The sequence below is a fragment of the Rhincodon typus genome, chromosome 16, assembly GCF_021869965.1.
Source record: "Rhincodon typus isolate 14 chromosome 16, sRhiTyp1.1, whole genome shotgun sequence".
Classification (NCBI taxonomy): domain Eukaryota; kingdom Metazoa; phylum Chordata; class Chondrichthyes; order Orectolobiformes; family Rhincodontidae; genus Rhincodon; species Rhincodon typus.
The window spans coordinates 12,907,563-12,928,619 of NC_063347.1; the positions used below are offsets into that span (position 1 = coordinate 12,907,563).

At 40.7% G+C, this 21,057-nt stretch overlaps 1 protein-coding gene across 1 annotated transcript in view; it reads right to left on the minus strand.

Moving 5' to 3' along the window:
• Window positions 1–21,057, minus strand: part of LOC109912935 (guanine nucleotide-binding protein G(i) subunit alpha-2) — a 55,463-nt gene that overhangs the window by 4,871 nt on the left and 29,535 nt on the right. The window contains exons 3-4 of the mRNA XM_048606218.1: window positions 20,098–20,251; window positions 5,204–5,422 (exon numbers count right to left, since the gene is read on the minus strand). Coding sequence (XP_048462175.1) covers window positions 5,232–5,422; window positions 20,098–20,251 — 345 coding nt within the window. The 3' untranslated portion in view covers window positions 5,204–5,231. The remainder of the gene's footprint in view (window positions 1–5,203; window positions 5,423–20,097; window positions 20,252–21,057) is intronic.

The window sequence follows — 21,057 nt, forward strand, 5'->3', positions numbered from 1 at the left end:
CTGCTGTGTTCGTCCAGCTCTACACCTGGTTGTCACACATCAACTGAGCACTGGATTGCCCTAAATATTTTTGGTTGACAGCACCCGCCCACAATATTATCCCTATGAAAGGCTCCTACTTTCCAAAGTTTATCAAGCCAGACATTTTCTGCAAAATTACAAACACTTTGATCTGCCCCGCCTACTGGTATTGGTACCCATTCTTTATGATGGCAATTTGTTAAGATTTAAGGTTAAGAATGAACACAGCTGTGCACATGGATGTACATGCAGGTAATAATGATTCTACTTCTGCCAAGAGAGTCAGTTTATTTTACTGTCTGAAGCCAATGAGCAGAATTCAAATGTTACAGCACAGAAACAGGTCAGTTGGTGTACACAGTCTGTGCATTTATTTTATTTAAGTTACTCAAAATCATGCTATCCAGTTCACTCCCCTTCCCATTATCCTTTAATATTTCTCTTTCAAGCCATTAATTTTTTTTGGAAACATGATCATCAATCCTACTTCAGTGGCTGTCTGTAGTACTGACTTCCAGATTTTACTTATCTTGTTGAGAACATTTTTTAAAATTTCCACCTTGGTATCAAATTTCCATCCACTTAATGTCTTGCCAACCAGTTGAAATAATCTTACTTATCTTTTAGTAATCTTGATTACCTCAACTCAGGAAAAAACGTTTCATTCCAGTGTGAAACTGCATTTTTAGTACCATCCAAATGAGTCTATGCTGTTCATTTCTGATGCATTTATGTCCTTCCTACAATTACATATAATATTGTAATTGCTACCTAACTACAATCTTGTACAATTTCAACATTAGGTTTTTCCTCAATAGACTATGCCACAATATACAAAACCAAGAATTCCACTTATCCTTTTATGATGCTGCCGATTTCAGTGACATGTCTTACAGCACACCAAAAGACCTCAACTCCACTTGTTCATTGAGAGGTTGTCTATTTAAGGAGCATTACTATTCTAGCAATAATATCACTAGGCTATTGCCTCATCTAGTATGGCCAGAACACTTCAAGAACTATCACCTCATGATCTAGGATAGAATTTAAGGAAAATGCTGTAGGAGTGAGCAAAAATCCCTGTCATTTAGAATAGTGGATCAAAACACCTGGACTTTTAATAGAACTTTTAAAACAACATAAAAAAAAGCAACTGGGTCATGCTCTGGAATACAGAACCACGGGGCTAGCTGTCTGGAAGCCCGGCTTGGTTAGAAATCCTATTCGCACCTTAGCCCTAAAGGAACAATGAACCAGACCTAAGACAACATCTTCAGACATCTTGGACTCTTAGAGGTACCAAGGCATTCAACTTTAATTAATATTCATTCACAGAAATACTGGACATTCCACTTAATCAAAATGCATTTACACTTACTCTAAACCATCAGGAAGCCAATTCACCACAAAGAGGGCAACAGAAACACAATGGGTAGCACAGATTTGCGAGGTGATAACAATGCACACAGTCTGTAATAACGGCTGGCCCTGATCTGGGAGAGCGAGCGAGCCATTCCTGCAGCTACCAACAGAACAGGGATCCAGACAGCTACTCTCCCTGGGAACTGCACAGCTATCTCCCCGAAACTTACCGACACAGGGCTGTTCCATACCAGGGGAACCAATGGTAACCAACCACAACCAGCAGATCTGACGACCCACAACCTCCGAAAACCACCAACGCGACTGACAAGGCCTCAGACACATCCTGAAGTGAAAACCAGCTCACAAAACCACCACAAAGCAAGAAAACCCAAGTTCTCAAACCAGACTGAAGACCTACACCATCTGAAGTCTTCAGCGAAACACCGGCTACAGCAAGTGGGAACAGCCAGCTGTATTTCAAAGTCGTGTTTATCCCCAGTGGTGAGCCTACTTCCTTGAGATCCAAAGTATTCGACCTAGCTAGCAGGGAGGAGAAGGTGGTTTGGTGACAATGCAGGACACCCCAAGGTCAGGAAGGCTGATTAAAATGTCTGTGTTTGAAACTACTGCTGAGTTTCTAATAGTAATTAGCTGGTGTTAAGTTAATAACTAATAATGTCAGTTTCACTGTTTTAAATTTGCCATTTTAATCACTTGTATTTTATTCATCTTTGTGTTATTTCCCTGTTTATTACTTTTGTCTTTTTATTTCTTGTGATATACTCACTTTTGCATTTAATAAACACAGAGATTCTTTGCCCCTGAAAAACCTGTCTATTGCCTTCTTCACTTCACATTCCTGAATTATATCCAGTGTCAGAACCTGGGACCTGGTGTGTGATCCAGGCTGCCTGAGAGTTCGGGCAGGGTTACCGATCACGTAGAACTCCCTACCATGTCTGCCCATCATTTTTATTCTTTTAATTGGCTACATTAATGCAAAACAATTCTATTGTTTCCAGTTTCAAAAGTACAGAGATTCAGAAAAAAATTGGCATTCATTGCTGATAGGTTAAGGTCATATCTCAATATCTGGAGTATTTGATAATCACTGGGGCCCAAGGTCAGGTCAGGTCAGGTCAGGTTTCGGTCAAGGTAAGGCAAACTTCATCAGTTTTAAAGCCAGGAACTCCAGTACTAGCTCATAATCTCAACATGTAAGACTGAACACTCCAGGGTAAAAGAATGTTCAGTCTGAGTATCAGGCAACAGCACAAAGACCTAACTGTTCTTGCGCTGTTGAATCATAGAACATAGAACTGTACAGCACAGAAACGGGCCCTCTGCCCCCGAAGTTGTGCTGACAATGACACCAAATTAAACTAATCCCTTCTGCCTGCCCTCGGTCCATATCACTCCATTTTTGCATACTCATGTTTGTCTAAAAACCTCTTAAATGTCTCCAACACCAAACCCCCCCACCAGCGTGTTCCACATGCCTAACACATTCTGTGTTTTAAAAAAAAAACTTGCCCCTCACCTTAAATGTACGCCCCTAGTTTTAGGCATTTCAACTCTGGGAAAAAGATTCTGACCATCAACCATATCTATGTATCTCAATTTTATAGACTTCTATCAAGTCTCCCCTCAGACTCTGCTGCTGAAGAGAAAACAATCCAAGTTTTTCTAGCCTCTCCTTATAGCTCATATCCTTTAATCCAGGCAGCATCTTGGTGAGCCTCTTCTGCACCCTCTCCAAAGCCTCCACATCCTCCCTGGACCACGGGCACCAGAATTGAACACAACACTCTAAGGGTGGCCTAACCAAAGTCGTATAAAGCTGCAACGTGACATCCTGACTCTTGTATCAATTGCCCGACCATAGAGGCAAGCATGCCATATGCCTTCTTTATCACCTGATCTACTTGTGTGGCAACTTTCAGGGAGCCATGGACTTGAACCCCAAGATCCCTCTGTACACCAATGCTGTTCAGGGTCCTGCCGTTAACTGTATACTTTTCTTTAACATTTGATCTCCCAAAGTACAGCACCTCACACTTGCATGGATTAAACTCCATCTGCCATTTCTCCACCCATATCTGCAACTGATCTATATCCTGCTGTATCCTTTGACAACCTTCCACACTATCCACATCTCTGTTGATCTTTGTCTCGTCTGCAAACTTACATCATTACCCATCTACATTTTCATCCAAGTCATTTATATAAATCACAAACAGCATAAGTCCCAGTATGGATCTCTATGGAACACCACTAGTCACTGACCTTTAGCCTGAAAAACATCCTTCCACCACTACCCTCTGCCTTCTATCAGCAAACCAATTCTGAATCCACGTGGCCAAGTCACCATGCATCTTAATCTGGATGAGCCTACCATGAGGTACCTTGTCGAAAGCCTTACTGAAATCCATGTAGACAACATTCACTGCTCTACTCTCATTGAATACCTTTGTCAGCTCCTTGAAAAATTAAATCCAGTCAGTAAGGCATGACTCGCCCTGCACAAAGCCATGCTGACTGTAACTAATAGGCCATGCTTTTCGAAATGAGCATAAATCCTATCCTTAAGAGTTCTCTCCAATAGCTTCCCAACCACTGATGTGAGACTCATTGGTCTAGGGTTTCCTGGATCATCCCTATTTCCCTTTTTGAACAGAGGACCAACATTACTCTATTATTGGAATAATTGATCTTCTCCAGCATAGGTGGCCATTCAAACCACTGTATTTCATCCAGACAGCAAGTAATCATCGAGCCTAAACTCATTTTCCAACTCTTGGTCAATAGTTAGTAGGCTATGGCACTTCAAGTACATATGGTCCCCGAATTCCCTCTGAACCTCCAAACATCTTGTCCCAAATCAAAGCAATCGCATTATGGACTTTTCAATCAATAAGATTTGGGCCTTCCTTTTGCCTTTATCTAGACCTTTTTTAAAAATACACTTCACTTAGATCTTTCCTTAGCTTCCTGTGTTCCAAAGTCACTTGAAGCTTAACTCTTGTAAGGGATGCTACAGGGAATTACATAATACAATGGCTACTGCAGACTGGTAATCTCCAGAAGTGTTTTTGATGCAGGTCATTGAATTCAGGAGTCCAATTTATTACACACACAAAAAGAAATCCAATCCCAGAACTTTATGAAATCTTCAAATAAGTAGTCAGTCAGTCTGGTTAACCCCACTAGATTAGTCTAGTCAACAGCAGAATCAAGCCACTACACAGGCACATCTCATATACTCACAATTCAGAGTCCTGCTTAAAAGTCAGAATTAACTCATGAAATTTCACCTTCCCTTGTGTAATTGTGAAAATTTCATTTTTTTGTCATTGCTTAATTGTTGGGAATTAATTACTCTAAAAGGAGCTACCTGGGATTGGCTGCTAATCCCAGCAGTGCAATGGAGCTGAACTGTCTGTTCATATTATTACTCCACAGTTTGGATTGCTTGATCTATTGTTGCCACATGTACTGAGGTACAGTGAAAAATGTTGTTTTGTATGCTATACAGGGAGCTCTAACATACAAAGGTGCATCAGGGTAGCAGAACAGAGTGCAAGAATACAGTGTTACAGCTGCAGATAGAGGTCAGAATAAACAGCTTTTCAGTGACAATGATTTAATCTACACGCAGTTTGTAGTATCATCACAGAGATCAGCTAAACCAAATCCCTGACAGTACCATCAAATATTCGAGGCAAAGAAAGAACGGTGAAGAAAACTGTAGATAGAAATAACATTACTCAGGGAGATGAACAGCTTGAACCGACATGTATAAAATCAAGAGGCTTACCATCATCGTCAAATTTTCTTTTCATTTCTTAGAAGAGGCCACAATCCTTCAGGTTATTTTTGATGATGACATCAGTGACTGCATCAAATACAAACTGCACGTTCTTTGTGTCAGTGGCACAGGTGAAGTGTGTGTAGATCTCCTTGGTATCCTTCCGTTTATTTAGGTCTTCGAATTTGGTCTGGATATACCCCGAAGCCGCATCATACTCGTTCACCCCTGCATTCAAAGAAAGAATCAATGATTCACGTGGAAAAGAGCAGATAATCTGAAGGGTACTCGTAAACTTTGCTCTTAACCATTTAGTCTGTTTGGTGGACACATCCAAGTCAATTTTGACATGGTCATCAATTAAAGTCTCAACTACCACCCTACTCTTTCAGAAGAGAGAAAAAATAATTCATGCAGTTTCTCACTGAATAGCTGCCAATCTTAAAACCAAAAAAAAATGCTATTTACACCTACATCTTATCATCAAATTTTAGTTTGTCAATTACATTTCAGTATTTTAGTTTCAGGTGCGCACCATCGAAGATGTTCTCAGTACCACACCTAATACTGCAAACTCTGAGCATTTGTAGAGGAGATGATCAAAGGCTCTCCCCCTTGGCTTCTCTAGACCACAATTTGAATGTTGTTGCCAGTTTTAATTCCCAAGACAGAAGGGAGAAAAATGACAGTGCACTGGCAATATACAAGGCTGATATAAATAAGGCTTCTCTCAATTGTTAGAACTGAATGATAAGGAAAACTGGAGAAAGTCTTGAAACTGAAATGGAGTTGCTGAGAGGAGACTTTACAGAATGAGCAATATTAATTGATAAATACAATTAACAAATTTCTTCAAATTAAACAAAGATGTGCTGGCGACATAAGCTAAGCTAAAGAAATACCAGTGTGATACAGGCAGAAGGAAGAGTTACTCAACACAAGAATGATAATTTGAAATGACCTCCCAAGTAGGAGAATAAAAGTCAAGGCCTTTGATTCACAAACACAACCTGGTAAAGGAAAATTGCACATTCTTCTTCCAGGACAACACTTTGGCTCAGTGGTCAGTGTTGCTGCCTCACAGCACCAGTTCAATTCCACCCTCAGGTGATTGTCTGTTTGGAGTTTGCACATTCTCCCAGTGTCTGCGAGGGTTTCCTCCCACAGTCCAAAGATGTAGAGGATTGGCCATGCTAAATTGCCCCATAGTATCCAGGGATGTGCAGGCTAGGTGTGTTAGCCATGGGAAATGCAGGGATACAGGGATAGGGTAGGGGTGGGCCTGGGTGGGATGCTCTTCAGAGGGTTAGTGTGGACTCAATGGGCTGAATGGCCTGCTTCCATACTGTAGGGATTCTATGGCATTTATGTCCTTACAAACTGCAGTCAACATCAGAACACTCATTTGAGATAGACTAGAATTGGTAATGGAGGTTTACCAACTACCCTAATTTCACCAGCACAAGAAAACTCATGGGGAAAAAAGTGACTTTAAGAAATGGGTGGCACTTCTGCCTCTCAGCATCAGGGACCCAGGTTCAATCTAACCTCAGGTAACTGTCTCTGTGGAGTTTGCAAGTTCTCCCCGTGTCTGTGCGGGTTTCCTCTGGGTGCTCCGTTTCCTCCCACAGCCCAAAGTTGTGCAGGTTAGGTGGATTGGCCATGGGAGATGCAGGGTTACAGGGATAGGGTAAGGGGGTGGGTCTGACTGGGATGCTCTTCAGAGGGTTGGTGTGGAGTCAATGGGCTGAATGGCTACTTCCACATTGGAGGAATTCTATAATTTCTATGAAATAAGCTTATCCAGTAGAACATCTCAATAGTCTGACTCGTTGCCTGTTTAGAGAGAAGTAGAGAGATGGAATCAGACTAAAGAACAGACATCTGTTATACTGAATCTGCAAAGTCTTCTCTTCTGGAGCCAGTATTAATGCAATGCAAATGACTGTGCACATGGTGCAGTGGTACCAGTCTAGCTGCGCTGAACAACAGCTATTCATCCTGGGTTGAGGAGAAAGTCATTCCACATCCTCAGAATTACAATTCTGAAAATGCTTGTGGGTTAAGCATTTAATTAAGAACAACCATCTCTGCCTGCTGCCTTTAGACTGATTTATTTAATCCAGGTCTCGAGTCTCCAAAGCCTGAGGCAAAAGTGCACACAAAGGATTAGCAAGAGAGTGAGTTTCCACACCAGATGGGCTCAGTGAAACAAGCTGTTTCACAATTTCAGTTAAACCTTGGCAGCAAATGGAAGTTTCAAATTAGCAAGCTCAAATTGCCTGGATATTTGGTCAAGCAGTGGGCTTATTTTCATATTGGTAGAATTTAATATACAAGTTAAGCACTTCGAATTGACAATAACAATTCTGAAAGCTATAAAGTTTCATCAGGGTTATATCTTTGCCTCTTGCAATAATACTCAGTGAAGGGAGGGAATGAAGTGTGCATCAGGGATGCATGGCAAATGAATGAAGGCCAGCTTTTCAATTCCCGCAAAACAACGTTCCGACTAAGATACATTCCATGAAGAGAAGATTGTTTGGGAGGATACAGGAAGAAAGGGGAAGACTTGCCTAGCAACCAAAACAAGAATGGCAACTGAAAGAGACCTGGAAACATGCAACCTTTTATAACCCAAATGACCGGTCTGCTATTTGGCGACAAAGTATACGTGCGCACGTGCATGCACATGTGAGAAGTTGGTAGAAAGGAGCTGGCAGGAAACGGTGAGACACACTGCTTGCTCTCCCATGAGGTGGTGACAATTGCAAAAGCATGGGAGTAGGTAACTACCCACCCCACTCTTAGAAGAATTGTGCACCTTCTGTCCTTCCATAAGCATTTTTCTAATTCTGCCTTTTTCATTTCATTTTGTAACTGTGCTTGGAATCCAAAAACTTAACGAGGGAGAGGTGTTAGTCAGAGAATACCAAGGAAAAATTAAGAGAAAACACATTTCATCCATGGACCAGAAAAGAAGTGCATCACCTGATTTTAATCCTCACAAAGCACAATGCCTGATGCATGCCATGTTCCGACTTGGCAATAAGAAAAAAGAATCAACTAGAAATCCTACTCTTGAATGATATCCAGTGCCGTCAGCTGGAAAATTTACCAGATAAACAAGGGTCCAGACTCAATTTTGACGCTCCAATGACCAAGCAGCCACAAATCACTTAAAAGTCACATGTGGGCTGGTCATATGTGCAATGACGTGTACCTCAACTTACCCAAGTACACTCAGAAGGCAGGAAGAGATAACTAGGAGAAAAAAAAGAAGTCTTTCACTTTCTTCCTGAAAAAAAAGACTCACGTTTCAGACTGAAAGTGACACAGCCACTCATGAACATTTTCCAAGGTCTCAGACTATTATCAATCCACTGATACCTTAACATATGTCCCAAGTGGTCAAGTTTATAGTGAACAATTTGTGCAGAATTATATAAGACAGGAGGTCATTTAACTCATCATTCCCCTTACCAGCTCTTTGAAAATGTTATCCAATTTGTCTCATTTTTGGTGTTTTTTTCTCTAAAGCCCTAAAACAGTTCAATTTCTGATATTTCTTGAATTTCATTTTGAAAGTTAATGTTGAATTTTCTCACACTAATTTTATGTGCTGATCTTTCAGGAGCAAAGTGCTGTGCTCCACAGGGCATAAATACAAATATACCCAGCTTCTTTCCAAACAGGAACATCTGGTGAGCACGAATATCACTGCCAACTGCACGTGGCAGAAAGGCCATGGTGTTAATGCAGGAATTGAAATGCAAAGTTATTCTCTGCTATACGGTGAAGTGCTGGTCTCAGAATCTGGTAAATTAACACAACCTAGATAATACCAGATGGGAATAAGTCAGTCCCTTTCATCCAATGTGCAAGAAGCATGACAGTGAATCATTCGTTAACTGTAAAGTGCCAGACATACATGAAGTGCTAATCTGCATCCATTGTGTATGCACAGTAGCTGCCAGAAATCTGCTCATCAACTGCACAGGGCCTTGAGATGTTTACGATATTATTTAATGTCCATAAGGTTTTAGAGTAGATCTGTAGCTCGGGTTGTGGGTGTTGAGGTTGGTTGATTGGTTGCGGAACAACGAACCAGCTCGGCGAGCCAACCAACCCCTATTTAAATGTCCAACAACAACTTTTTAAAAAATATAACGGATGTTGTTCACAGATGATATGGACCTGGGAAACAAACTACTCTGTTGATTACTCTAATTTTTTTTACAAGAACGCACATCTTACACTAGCAAAATAATAATGCCTTAGTGCAAAAAAGCAATTTGCATATCATAGTAACCTACAGTGCCTGTGATGCAACAAATGCGTATTAACTACGTGTTTATAATCATTCACAAATTGACATGTCTCTTTCTGGCAATAAAACACCACATGGTGACCTAAAGAGAAGAAATATACGTTAAGAAAAAGAACAGAAATTCAGGAACATGCTCAATAAAGCACAAGGATTCTGGAAAGCTTAAAAAGAGAATTCCACAGTGGTAACTAAAATCTTTGGGACTAATGGTGAAACAGTGATGCCATAGTCTATAGATTGAAGAGCACAGTGAGACCGCTGGGCTATAGGACCATACAGAGGAGGGGGCGCAATGAAGCTACATTGTTACTGAAAAGCAGGGAATGTGCTCAGCAAGAAATGATCAAGATCAGTAGTGAAAGGCAGAAATCACACGACACCAGGTTACAGTTCAACAGGTTTATTTGAAATCACAAGCTTTTGGAGCCTCAGTCCTTCTTCAAGTGTTAGTGAGAGAGGTAGTATCAGACACAGAACTCAAAAGTAAAAGATCAAAGGTTCACACCATTTACGAGGATGTACTGAACAAACCTAAGATGCTGTTAAATCAGTTAGAAGGTTTTAATTGATTAAATGTACATGTAAATCCCAAATTCCTTTCAAGTCACAGTCCTGAGAGATTAAAGGTTTTATCAGTGTAAAGAACCTTAGGTTTGTTTAGCACATCCTCATCAATGGTGTGAACCTTTGATCTTTTACTTATAAATTCTGTGTCTCATACTACCTTTCTCACTTACACCTGAAGGACTGAGGCTCTGAAAGCTTGTTTTCTCAAATAAACCTGTTGGACTATAATCTGGTGTTGTTGCATTTCTGACTTTGTCCACCCCAGTCCGACACATCCACATCAGTCATAAAAGGACCAGAGAGATGAATAAGGTAGTGTGTGTCATGCATAAAACTGCAAGCGAGTTCTGGGTGAAGTAGTTTGGGAAAGAGAGATCTGCAGTGGTCAGCATAAGAGAAGTGAAGTCTCCATTGTCGAGAACATAGATGAGCTCATTGGTGGCGGAGGTTAGTTGAGGCATTTCAATCTTAGCTAGAAATTGCGCAATCTCTGTATTACAAGCAGAGGTGCAGTTTAACCAAGTAACTAAGAAGGCAAACAGAACTGGCTTATGGAGGTGCCGAGTTTTTTTTAGGAGCAGCCAAATCTCCAAGTATATTTGGGTTTACGGATATTGGTGCATCAATGCATTGATACAACTGACCAACAACCCACCTATAACCTTAATGGTTGTTACAATCTCCGTAGAAATCAATAATTTTTTAAAAAAGGGAATTTCCATGATGCTGACAGAAAGAAACCGATGGACCAAATTTCACCTTTTAAAACTATTATTGTAAAAAAACTAAAATCAACATGATTAAAGCATTAAATAGTAAAGGATCTCTGAAAAAATGGTAAGTTTCACTATAAATGACCATGTTATTTATAAGTAGTTACAAGTACAGTACTTCCTGCATAAATATGGGACTATGTTCAATCTCTCAGTCTTTCCAACTGCCTCAATGTAGGATTTATCACTTCCCAATTGCTTTGGCCCATTCACCAAAAGCCATAATCTGACGTCCTTCAGCACGGTCAATACCAACAAGGCAGACACACTCACCCCGGGTCACAAATATCCTGATGGTACAGAATCCCCAAGATCTAGTTTCTCCAACCCCTGTCTACACTAGGCCTTTCAATGGTCTTGTGGGCTCTGGCAACACTGAAACAATGTGTCTTCTCCAATCTCCAACACCTTGGCCTTCTGCTCTCTACAGTTTCCAACTGAATAACACATACAGTAGCACTGTCCCTGTTCTCTTCTTCAGGGCTTGCTTCAATAGCAGGATAGTTGAGAAGTCTGCTAAACAAAACGTAGTGATGATATGATCAGGAAACTAATTTTTCTTCATCAGTTCACGGAATGTAGATGTAACTGGCCAGATCAACTTTTTTTGCCCATCCCTAATGGCCTTTGAGAAGATCATAGTAAGCTAACTTTGTGAACTTTGTGTAAGTACACCAACAGTGCTATTAGGAAATCCATGATTTTGACCCAGTGACAGAGAAGGAACGGCAATGTTATTCCAAGTCAGAACATTGAGTGGCTCAGGAGGGGAGCCTACAGGTGATGGAGCTCCTGTGCCTCTGCTGCCTTTGTCGTTCTCAGTGGTAATTGCGGGTTTGGAATATGCTTTTGAAGAAATTAATCCTCTTTCAAAATACTCCGCAGCTCTCTTAAGGGGTTAGCACATGACAATGCAAGCTTTCCTAGCAGATAGGATCATCATGGATGGAATTTGGGCTCATTCTGACATGTGTAGCTCAGTACCACACTGGGTGGTGCATTCACCCACAAAGGGAACTTCTGTTGACTGCAATTTTCATATTAGTTCAATCAATTGTCAGAATTTTAAAGGCAGCGTCAGAGTATTTCAGGGATTCATATCAATGTAGGCTTGGTTACAATAGCTCTGGGCACTACAAAACAGGGCGTGGACAAAACAAAATGACTACAATTGAATCAATTCTCTGCAGAAATTCTGAAATCAGAAACCACAGAGTCATGGACTTAATTAAAATGCCAGGATTGGAAAACAGTCTGAGTTAGAAGTGGTATTGATTCCAAATTGTAAAGCAGTGATTAACATATCAAGAATGAAAATTACATAGTGTATGCTGTGGAAAAGCTGACAGTGCTGATATGAGCGTCCAACAGCAGCTGTGTGCCATTTGTGCATTAGATGGTGTATGATGCTGGAGAGGAAGCTGTACCAGTCATTTGCTTGCTGGATATTTTTGAGAAAGGGGACGGACAATGGAACAGTCCCACTGCATTTGTGCAGCATCTAACCTGGTTCTACAGTAGTTCTACTCTATCCTGAAGTAATTGGAAGAAAAGTGGAGCAGAAACTGCAACTCTCCCTGGAAAAAAAATTAACAGGAAAATTTACAAAATTGATAGATTTTATATTTTAGCTGAGGGTGGTAAAGATTAAAGAACTGGGAAGGACCAGCTATTTACTTCCATTTCAGTATGGTGCAACTTGGAAGAGAACTTGCAAATGTTGGCATTCTCATGGCCTGCTGCCCTTGTTCTCCAGGAAACAGCATCGGAAGATATTGTAAAAGGAACCTTGGCAACTTATTTCTGTGCATCTAGTGAACTGAACAACAAAACTGAAAAGGGCAGAATGGCCTACTTAATTTCCTAACATGATTTCAAGAACAGTTGAAATTACTTTTAGCTGGGGTGGAGCAATAGTATGTCAAGTATGGTAGTCCTGGTTTAAAGTCTGTATCAAACAATGTTTTGATTTAAGGGCTGATTTTCAAATGGCCCATGTCCTCTTATGCTGCACCCCACCCATTTTAATGTTTTTCACTTGCTGGTTGTGTTACATGTAAGTAGTGTTATCAGGACCGGTGACTGCAATGGCGCAATTGGGCCATGTGATAGTGTTCGCATCATTGTGTCTGTGCCCTGTATTCAAGGAATATTGTTATTTCAACAGTTCTATGCTGTGTACAGCTACTGAACTAAACTTGGGTTTTTAAACTTCGCCCACTATTTGTGACTGTCATTGAGGAACGGCTGTACTCTTTGCTTTTAAAAAAAGTTCTGTGCTGTACAGTACATTAGTTGAAGAACCAATTTTTAAGAAAAAAATAAGCTGTCTATACCTATAGTTGAGGAATTGCTGTAAACTGATCTTACAAGAGCTCTATACTGTCCTTGTGCAGTACGAAACATTTTTTAAAAAGAGGTTATCTGGAAGAAAGAAGCTGGCTCTTCAGTCTACCTTTCTTCACTGAAGCTGGTTTTGATTGTGAATTGCTTTTCCTTCTACACATGTTGGAACAGGAGTAGACCATTCAGCCCGTCGAGACTCCTACGCCATTCAGTACGATCATTGCTCCTCATCTGCTTGACTGCTGTTTACCTCAAACTCTCTTTACATAATTGGGATTTCGTAGTCTGTCAATCTTTACTTTCAAAATATTCAATGACTGAGCTTCCATGGCCCTCTGATGTAGAGAATTCCAAAGATTCATAGTCTTCTGAGTAAAGAAAATTCCCATCTCAGACCCCTTATTTTGAAATTTGTTTCTCCTGGTTCCAGACTCCTCATTCCAGAGAAACACGTTTCCTGCATCTACTCGGCCTCTCCTCATAAGACATGCCTGCCATCCCAGGAACAACTCTGGTGAACCTCTGTTGCACTCCCTCTACAGCAGGATAGCCTTCCCACAATGAGGGGACCAAACCATTACTCCAGGTGTAGTCTACCAAGGTTCTAAATAACTGAACTAAGACTTCATTAACGCTGTACTCAAATCCTCTTGAAATAAACACCGACAGAATCAATCTTCTAAATTCCTTGATGTATCTGTACGTTATCTCTCAGTGACTTACTGACAAGGACACCTCTGTCCCTTTGTATACCTGCACTTTCTAGCCTCTTTACCATTCAAGAAATACTCTATGTTCCTTTTTATAAAATGGATAACCTCACACTAGCACCATAACCACATCCACTCCCTCCAGCACCAATGCTCAGGCACAGCCATGTGCCTCATTTACAAGATGCACTGCAGATATTCAACAAAGATCCTTACACAGCACCTTCCAAACCCATGAACACCGCCTCTAGAAGGACAAGGGCAGCAGATACATAGGGAAAACCCCCAACCGTATACTGAAGCTGCTTACCTAACAGTACTGTGGGTGTACCTAATGGACTGCAGTGGTTCAAGAAGGCAGCTCATCACCACCTTCAAGGGCAATTAGGGATGGGCAATTAATGCTTGTTAAGTCACTGAAGCCCACAGTCCCCGAATGAAAAAAAATCTACATTATATTCCATCTTCTGTGTTCTTGCCCACTCACCAAGTTTATCCAACTGCTCTCAGTTGATTTGCTTCTTTCTCTCAGCACAAATTCTGAGCTCATCTTATGTCATCCGTGAACTTGGAAAGGTTATATTTGTTTTCCCATATCCAAATCAGTGAACTGTTGAAGCCCACGTACTGATCCTGTGATTCCCCACTAGTCACAACCACAGCGAGATTGATCTATTTATTCCTTCTGTTTTCTCCCTGTTAGCCTATCCTGTTTCCATGCCAGTGCATTACCTCCTCTCACATATGCTTTAATTTTGTAAACCAATCTCTTGTGGTGTCTTGTTAAAAATCAAAGCCCTTCTGAAAATTAAAGTATATTACATTCACTGGCTCTCCTTAATTGTTAGTAACATCCTCAAAAATCTCCAGCAAGCCCATCAAACAATTACAAATCCACAGCCGATCAGATCATTATCACCCAGGTGTCCACTTAATCACACGTAGTCATAGAGTCATACAGTACGGAAACAGACTCTTTGGTCCAACCAGTCCAAGCTAAACAATCCCAAACTAAACTAGTCCCACCTGCCTGCTCTTGGTCCATATCCCTCCAAATCTTTCCTATTCATATATTCATCCAAATGTCTTTTAAATACTGTAATTGTACCCACATCCACCACTTCATTAGGAAGTTCATTCCACACGTGAACCACCCCTTGTGCCTTTTTTAAATCTCTCTCCTCCCATCTTAAAAATGTGTCTCCTAGTCTTGAAATTCCCCATCTTAGGGAAAACACAACTACCATTAACTCTATCTATACCTCTCATTATTTTACAAACTTCTATTTCTCAAACTCCTACGCTCTAGTGTAAAACGTCCCAGCTTATCCAGCCTTTCCTTATATCTCAAACTTTTCACACCCAGCAACATCCTGGTGAATCTCTTCTGAATCCTCTCTAGCTTAATAATATCCTTCCTATAACTGGGTGACCAGAACTGGACACAGTATTCCAAAAGGGGCCTCACCAATGTCCTGCAGAACCTCTACAGAACAACCCCTAGGTCCCTCTGTTCTACTGTACCACCCAAGGCCCTACCTTTAATTGTATAAGCCCCATCCTTTTTTGTTGTACCAAAAATGCAACACCTCGTATTTATCCAGATTGAAATCCATCTGCCATCTTTCAGCCCATTAACACATTTGATCAAAATCCCTCTAATCTTAGAAAACCTTCTTCGCTGCCTCCAATGCCACCAATTTTTGTGTCACCCACAAACTTACCAACCATGCCTTCTATATTTCATTCAAATCATTTATACAAATGGCAAACAAAAGAGAATCCGTAACCGAATGCTATGGAACACCACTGGTCTCAGGCCTCCAGTCCGAGAAAACAACTTTCCACCTTTACGCTGTCTCCTGCCGTTAAGCCAATTATGTATTCAACTGGCAAGCTCACTCTAAATCCCATTCAACCTAACTTTACTAATGAGTCAAAGGCTTTACTAAAATCCAAATAAACAACATCTACTGCTTTGCCATAACTTCCTCAAAAAACTCGATCAAGTTTGAGAGAGACAATTTACCTTGCAAAAAACCACGCTGACTATCCCTAATCAATTTCTGTCCCTCTAAATGTCCATAAATCCTATCCTTTATAGTCACCTCCAACAATTTATCTACAACTGAAGTCAGACTCATAGGTCTACAGTTCCCCGGTTTCTCCTTACAACCTTGCTTAAACAAAGATACAACATTATTCATTCTCCAGTGATCAGGCACCTCATTTGTAGTTATAGATGATGCAAATATTTCTGCAAGAGGTCTTGCAATTTCCTCCCTTACTTCCCACAACATTCTGGGATACATTAGATCAGGTCCTGGAGATTTATCCACCTTTATGTTCTCTAAGACCACCCAAACTTCCTCTTCTGTAAATATGAACTGTTTTTAAAACATCAAAGTTTATTTCTCTGCATTTTCTAGACTCCATTTCTTTCTGTACTGTAAAAACTGATGCGAAATATTCATTTAGTATCTCTCCCATCTCCCGAGGTTCAAAACAAAGACGACCTCCTTGATTTTTAAGAGGCCCAACCCCCTCTCCAGTTACCCTCTAGCTCTTAATGCATTTGTAGAATCTCTTTGGATTACATTCTTTATAATACATTCTAGTATTTTCATTGCTATGGACGTAAAGTGAATAAATCTATAGTTGTGTTTTTCTCTCTCTCCTCTTCCTTCATTACTGCACAAGAGAAGTGAAATTGCTTTCCTCAACTTTAGAATTGGTTGGATGAAAAAGAATGTACAGCACATTATATCTTAGACAACTGGATGACAGACATAGGTCTATTCAGCCATGCCAAGACACCTCCATCACTGCCATGTGCAATGCCAGACTCCAGGACATCAGTGTTCTGCGCTCTTCCTGCTGGCTCTAAGTAGCATTGGTAAAAGCCTAGAATGAGATCATTTATGCCTATCCTCTCTGAGCTAGAAAAGGCACATTCAACAGTTGGGCAGGGGGTGTGCGTGGTGAATGGAGGAGGAGAAAGATACTGGAAGGGTAAACTGCATCAGGGCTGGATAGAAAGTCTACCCAGATGTTTGCAATTCACCTAATGGATTCCCAACCTCATGCACTCTTTTTGGGTCGAAATTAGGAGGAAAATGTAGTTTTAACACAAAACAATGGGTCACTTGGTTTTGAAGGGTACTCCCACGTCTTTAACAGCATTTACACCATTAATCTTATACCAAAAATACTTTGCTTGTTTGTATAAAAGCAACACAAAGGTGTCTGTATAACTGAAAAAAATGCAAAAAAACGCACCAAAAACACAGAAGTTACATCCCACTTCACAAACGGGGTTCTATTAGCTATAAACACTATTACAAAAGAGCTCTCTAGGATGATGTAGCAGAAATCAAACAACTCATGTTAAAATTACGTTTGAATGCATACAATATATTCTAGATCCAAATAGCACCTCCAGCTGCCTCAAAGAGCAAACCAGTCTTTTTTTTCCTGTAAATGCTGACTTGGTTTCAATGATTAATTGTGTAGACATCATCCAATGTTATCCAAAGTCTCACTGCAGCTTGCCAATGACAGTCTCTGTGCAGTCACACCGAAGCCGCAGCTGGGCTGCTTCCGCCAAGTAGATCCTATCTCTTGCACCACACTTCCCCTTTACTGTACTCCAGGGGCCATCTGCAGTCTGCAAAGTGCAGTTTCAAAGTCATGGAAGTCAAGCTCCCGTAACAGTTTCGTGTTCCATTGATGGCTTAATTATTTGGGCCTGTGCCAATATATCAGAGACTGAGATGAATGAATGTCTAGGACTACTCTTACATTAACAGAAACATGATGAACAGGGCTGCACACTTTAAACAGAGCAATGCACAACCATGTTTGAATTGATCACTCAAGCGAACACACAATTCGTACTTTATGCACCTGGAGTTGATAAGGCTGCAATCTACTCGTGGTGATCAGATTCTAAAACTGCATTATTCATCTACCTTCTAAAAAACCAACTACACGTCTGGCAAAAGAGGATAAAGAAGAGAGATCTGATCAGGCACGTGCGGACATGATAATGCCATTTAATTTGATCATGGCTGATTTGCCCCTCCGGTCAATCGACCTGCCTTGATCACACAATCCCTAAAGCCCAAACACTCTTTCCCAAGTACAAAAAGTTCTTCTAATTTCAGTTGTCAAATTCTCAACTGATGGAAGCCAAGAAATATTTAAGGAAGGGCATGTAGATTTCTATAATCCTTTGTGCGTCAGAGTGCTTCCCGATATTACCACCGAATGGCCTTGCTGAAAACTTAAGGCTATGCCACCCACCCCTCACTTTGCATTCCCAAATTGAGGGCACAGTTCCCAAGTTGAGGAAATTCTCTCTACTATTGTGTCAAGTCCTTCAACCATTTTCTACACACAAAGTAGATCAACCTTTATTGTTCTTTATTCAGACTGCAAAACGGTCTTCATAATTCAACTATTTTAGTTCCTGTAGTACTCTGGTAAACAGCACTGCACCTTCACCAAGATCAATAATACTTAGTTCCATTTAATAACATTGAAAATACTATTTTTGAAATCTTGTGTCCAGACTTAATGCAGTATTACAGGGATGTGTACACAAAAGGTCTCTGAGCACTTCAAATAAAATTGATCTTAAAATCATTTCAGGATACTTTGTAAAGGCATGTACTTTCACAGAATCCCTACAGTGTGAAAGCAGGAAATATGGCCCATTGAATCCACAATGAATCTCCCACCCAGCTCCACCCCCTCTACTTTATCCCTGTAACCCTACATATCCCATGGCTACTCCACCTAGCCTGCACAGCCCTGGACACTAGGGGTAATTTAGCATAGCCAATCCACCTTAGCTGCACATCTTTGGACTGTGGAAGGAAACCCACACAGACATGGGGAGAATGTGCAAACTCCACACAGACAGTTACCCTACGGTGGAATCAAACAAGGGTCCCTGGTGCTGTGAGGCAGCAGTGCTAACCACTGAGCCACCGTGCCACCCACTAATTGTGAAGCAAACTTTGAGCTTGTGAAGTGGTTCTATTCCATTTTGATCCTCGCTTTATATCTCATTTACTTGATGACATACTTTTGTGCTTGATCTTTTGAAACAATCAATAAAAGGGGATGTGGGTGTCATTTATGTGCTGGATACAACAGAACTGATACATTTATCGAGTGCCATTTACAATTTCACTGCAATGAGTAGACTGAGGAAAATTATCTTTCTTTATCACAAAGTTTTTTTTGGGAGGAGGTCAAAAATCAAGATAATCTCACTTCGCATCAGTAACATCGATTTCTTTGAACTATGCCAAATCAGAACAAAAGAACATTCAGATCTGAAAAGAATGCAGAACATTAGAAATCTCAAACAAAATCAGGCTAGAAATGCTAGTATCAATCAGCATCTGAAAAGCAAAGAGGGGGTAAATCCTCAGATGCGTTGACTGATCAGATTCCACCAACTTTGACAGATGGTGACCACCCAAAATGCTCACCAAACATTCTTTTAATTTCAAATGCTGATCCTATCCAAACTTTTCTATTACTGAGGCAAAGGGAAAATGGTGATGTCATGATAAAGTCACCAGATTAGTAATCCAGGGACCATGTCAATGCCCTGGGAATGTGGGCTCAAATCTCACCAGGTAGCTGGTGGACTTTAATTGCAATTAATTAATCCTGAGTTGAAAGCTGCAGGTGGATTTTACATGCCTCAGTCAGGCACATTTTCAGCAGGAAGACGTATAACATAATGATGATTCACACCATTTCACTCATCTGCATAACACAGAGGGCATGTGAAAACCTGTGTTTCTAAAACCATTTGTTTTTGTAAACAGGAGGAAGGGATTGGTTCCTATCTTTGGAGGGTGCCCTTCACGAATGGGATGTACGCCACCTTTCCTTCCGCCCTGCAATTAAAAACTAGCCTAATGGCAACCACATGACAAAACTCATTGGTGAACCAAAGTCCTTTAGGGAAAGACAGCAGTCATCCCTTACGTGGTCTGCAATACACATCATTCCAGATCCACAGCAATGTGGTCTTAAATGCCTTCTGAAACAGCCTAATTAGCCATTCCATTTAAGGGCATTTGGGGGATTGTCACAAATGTTAGCCTTAGCCACTCAATGAGAAGACAAGAAAAAGAACATTTAAACACCTACCAGCATACTCAGGGAAGCAAATACTCAGGGGACTCTTGGTGATCTTCTCTTCGAAGAGGTCCTTCTTGTTGAGGAAGAGGATGATAGAGGTATCCGTAAACCATTTGTTGTTGCAAATGCTGTCAAAAAGTTTCATGCTCTCATGCATGCGATTCTGGAACAGAGAACGGCTTCATTATGGCATGCTTACTTCCAGCCTGGTGCAATGTGAAACCACTTAATAAGCAATGCAGAGCCCAGATATTCCAAGCACATCTGCTTTCTAGAGAACAACATTATTCTCAAAGTTTTGATCGACGATCTCTTCAAAGTCTGATCTCATCTAGGGGACTGGTCACGTGTTCAATTTTAAAAATCCAAGCACGTTTAATGCTAGGAAATCAAACATTTCCCATCTCCTGTCTGTAGAATCACCAAACACTCTCAAATTGATCAGATGAATTTTAGTGTACTTGCATAACATGTCCAGACTGACAAGACTCCAAATTGGACTACAAAGTGGTTTTACAAAAAAAAGTAAATTCCTAAAATGGTTGCTATGATCATCTGCCCACTGATTGAGGCAAGTCCAGGAAACCACTGTGGAATAAACAAAACTATTTGGAATGAAATCACCATTTTATTTAAAGTCACTGAAACCAGTCAACAGTCAAGAAGTTTGCATCCCATTTCAATTCACACTTGTACAACTGATTACAGATATCAGACATGAATTTTTGCCTGCAACTGTTCAACTTGATAAGACAATGCAGCTAGACTTAGGACTACACAAACAAACCATATTTCAATAGTCATCTTTCAGTAGCACAAAGAGAAGGAAAAACAAGTTTGTAACAACTAAACCTGAAAGAGTCAGTATTTCTATCTCCCACTCTCATTCTCTTCCCACCACACCCCATTGAGAAATCAAATTAGGGAAACAACCATTCACTAGGAACTCCACACTTTGCCACTGCTGGG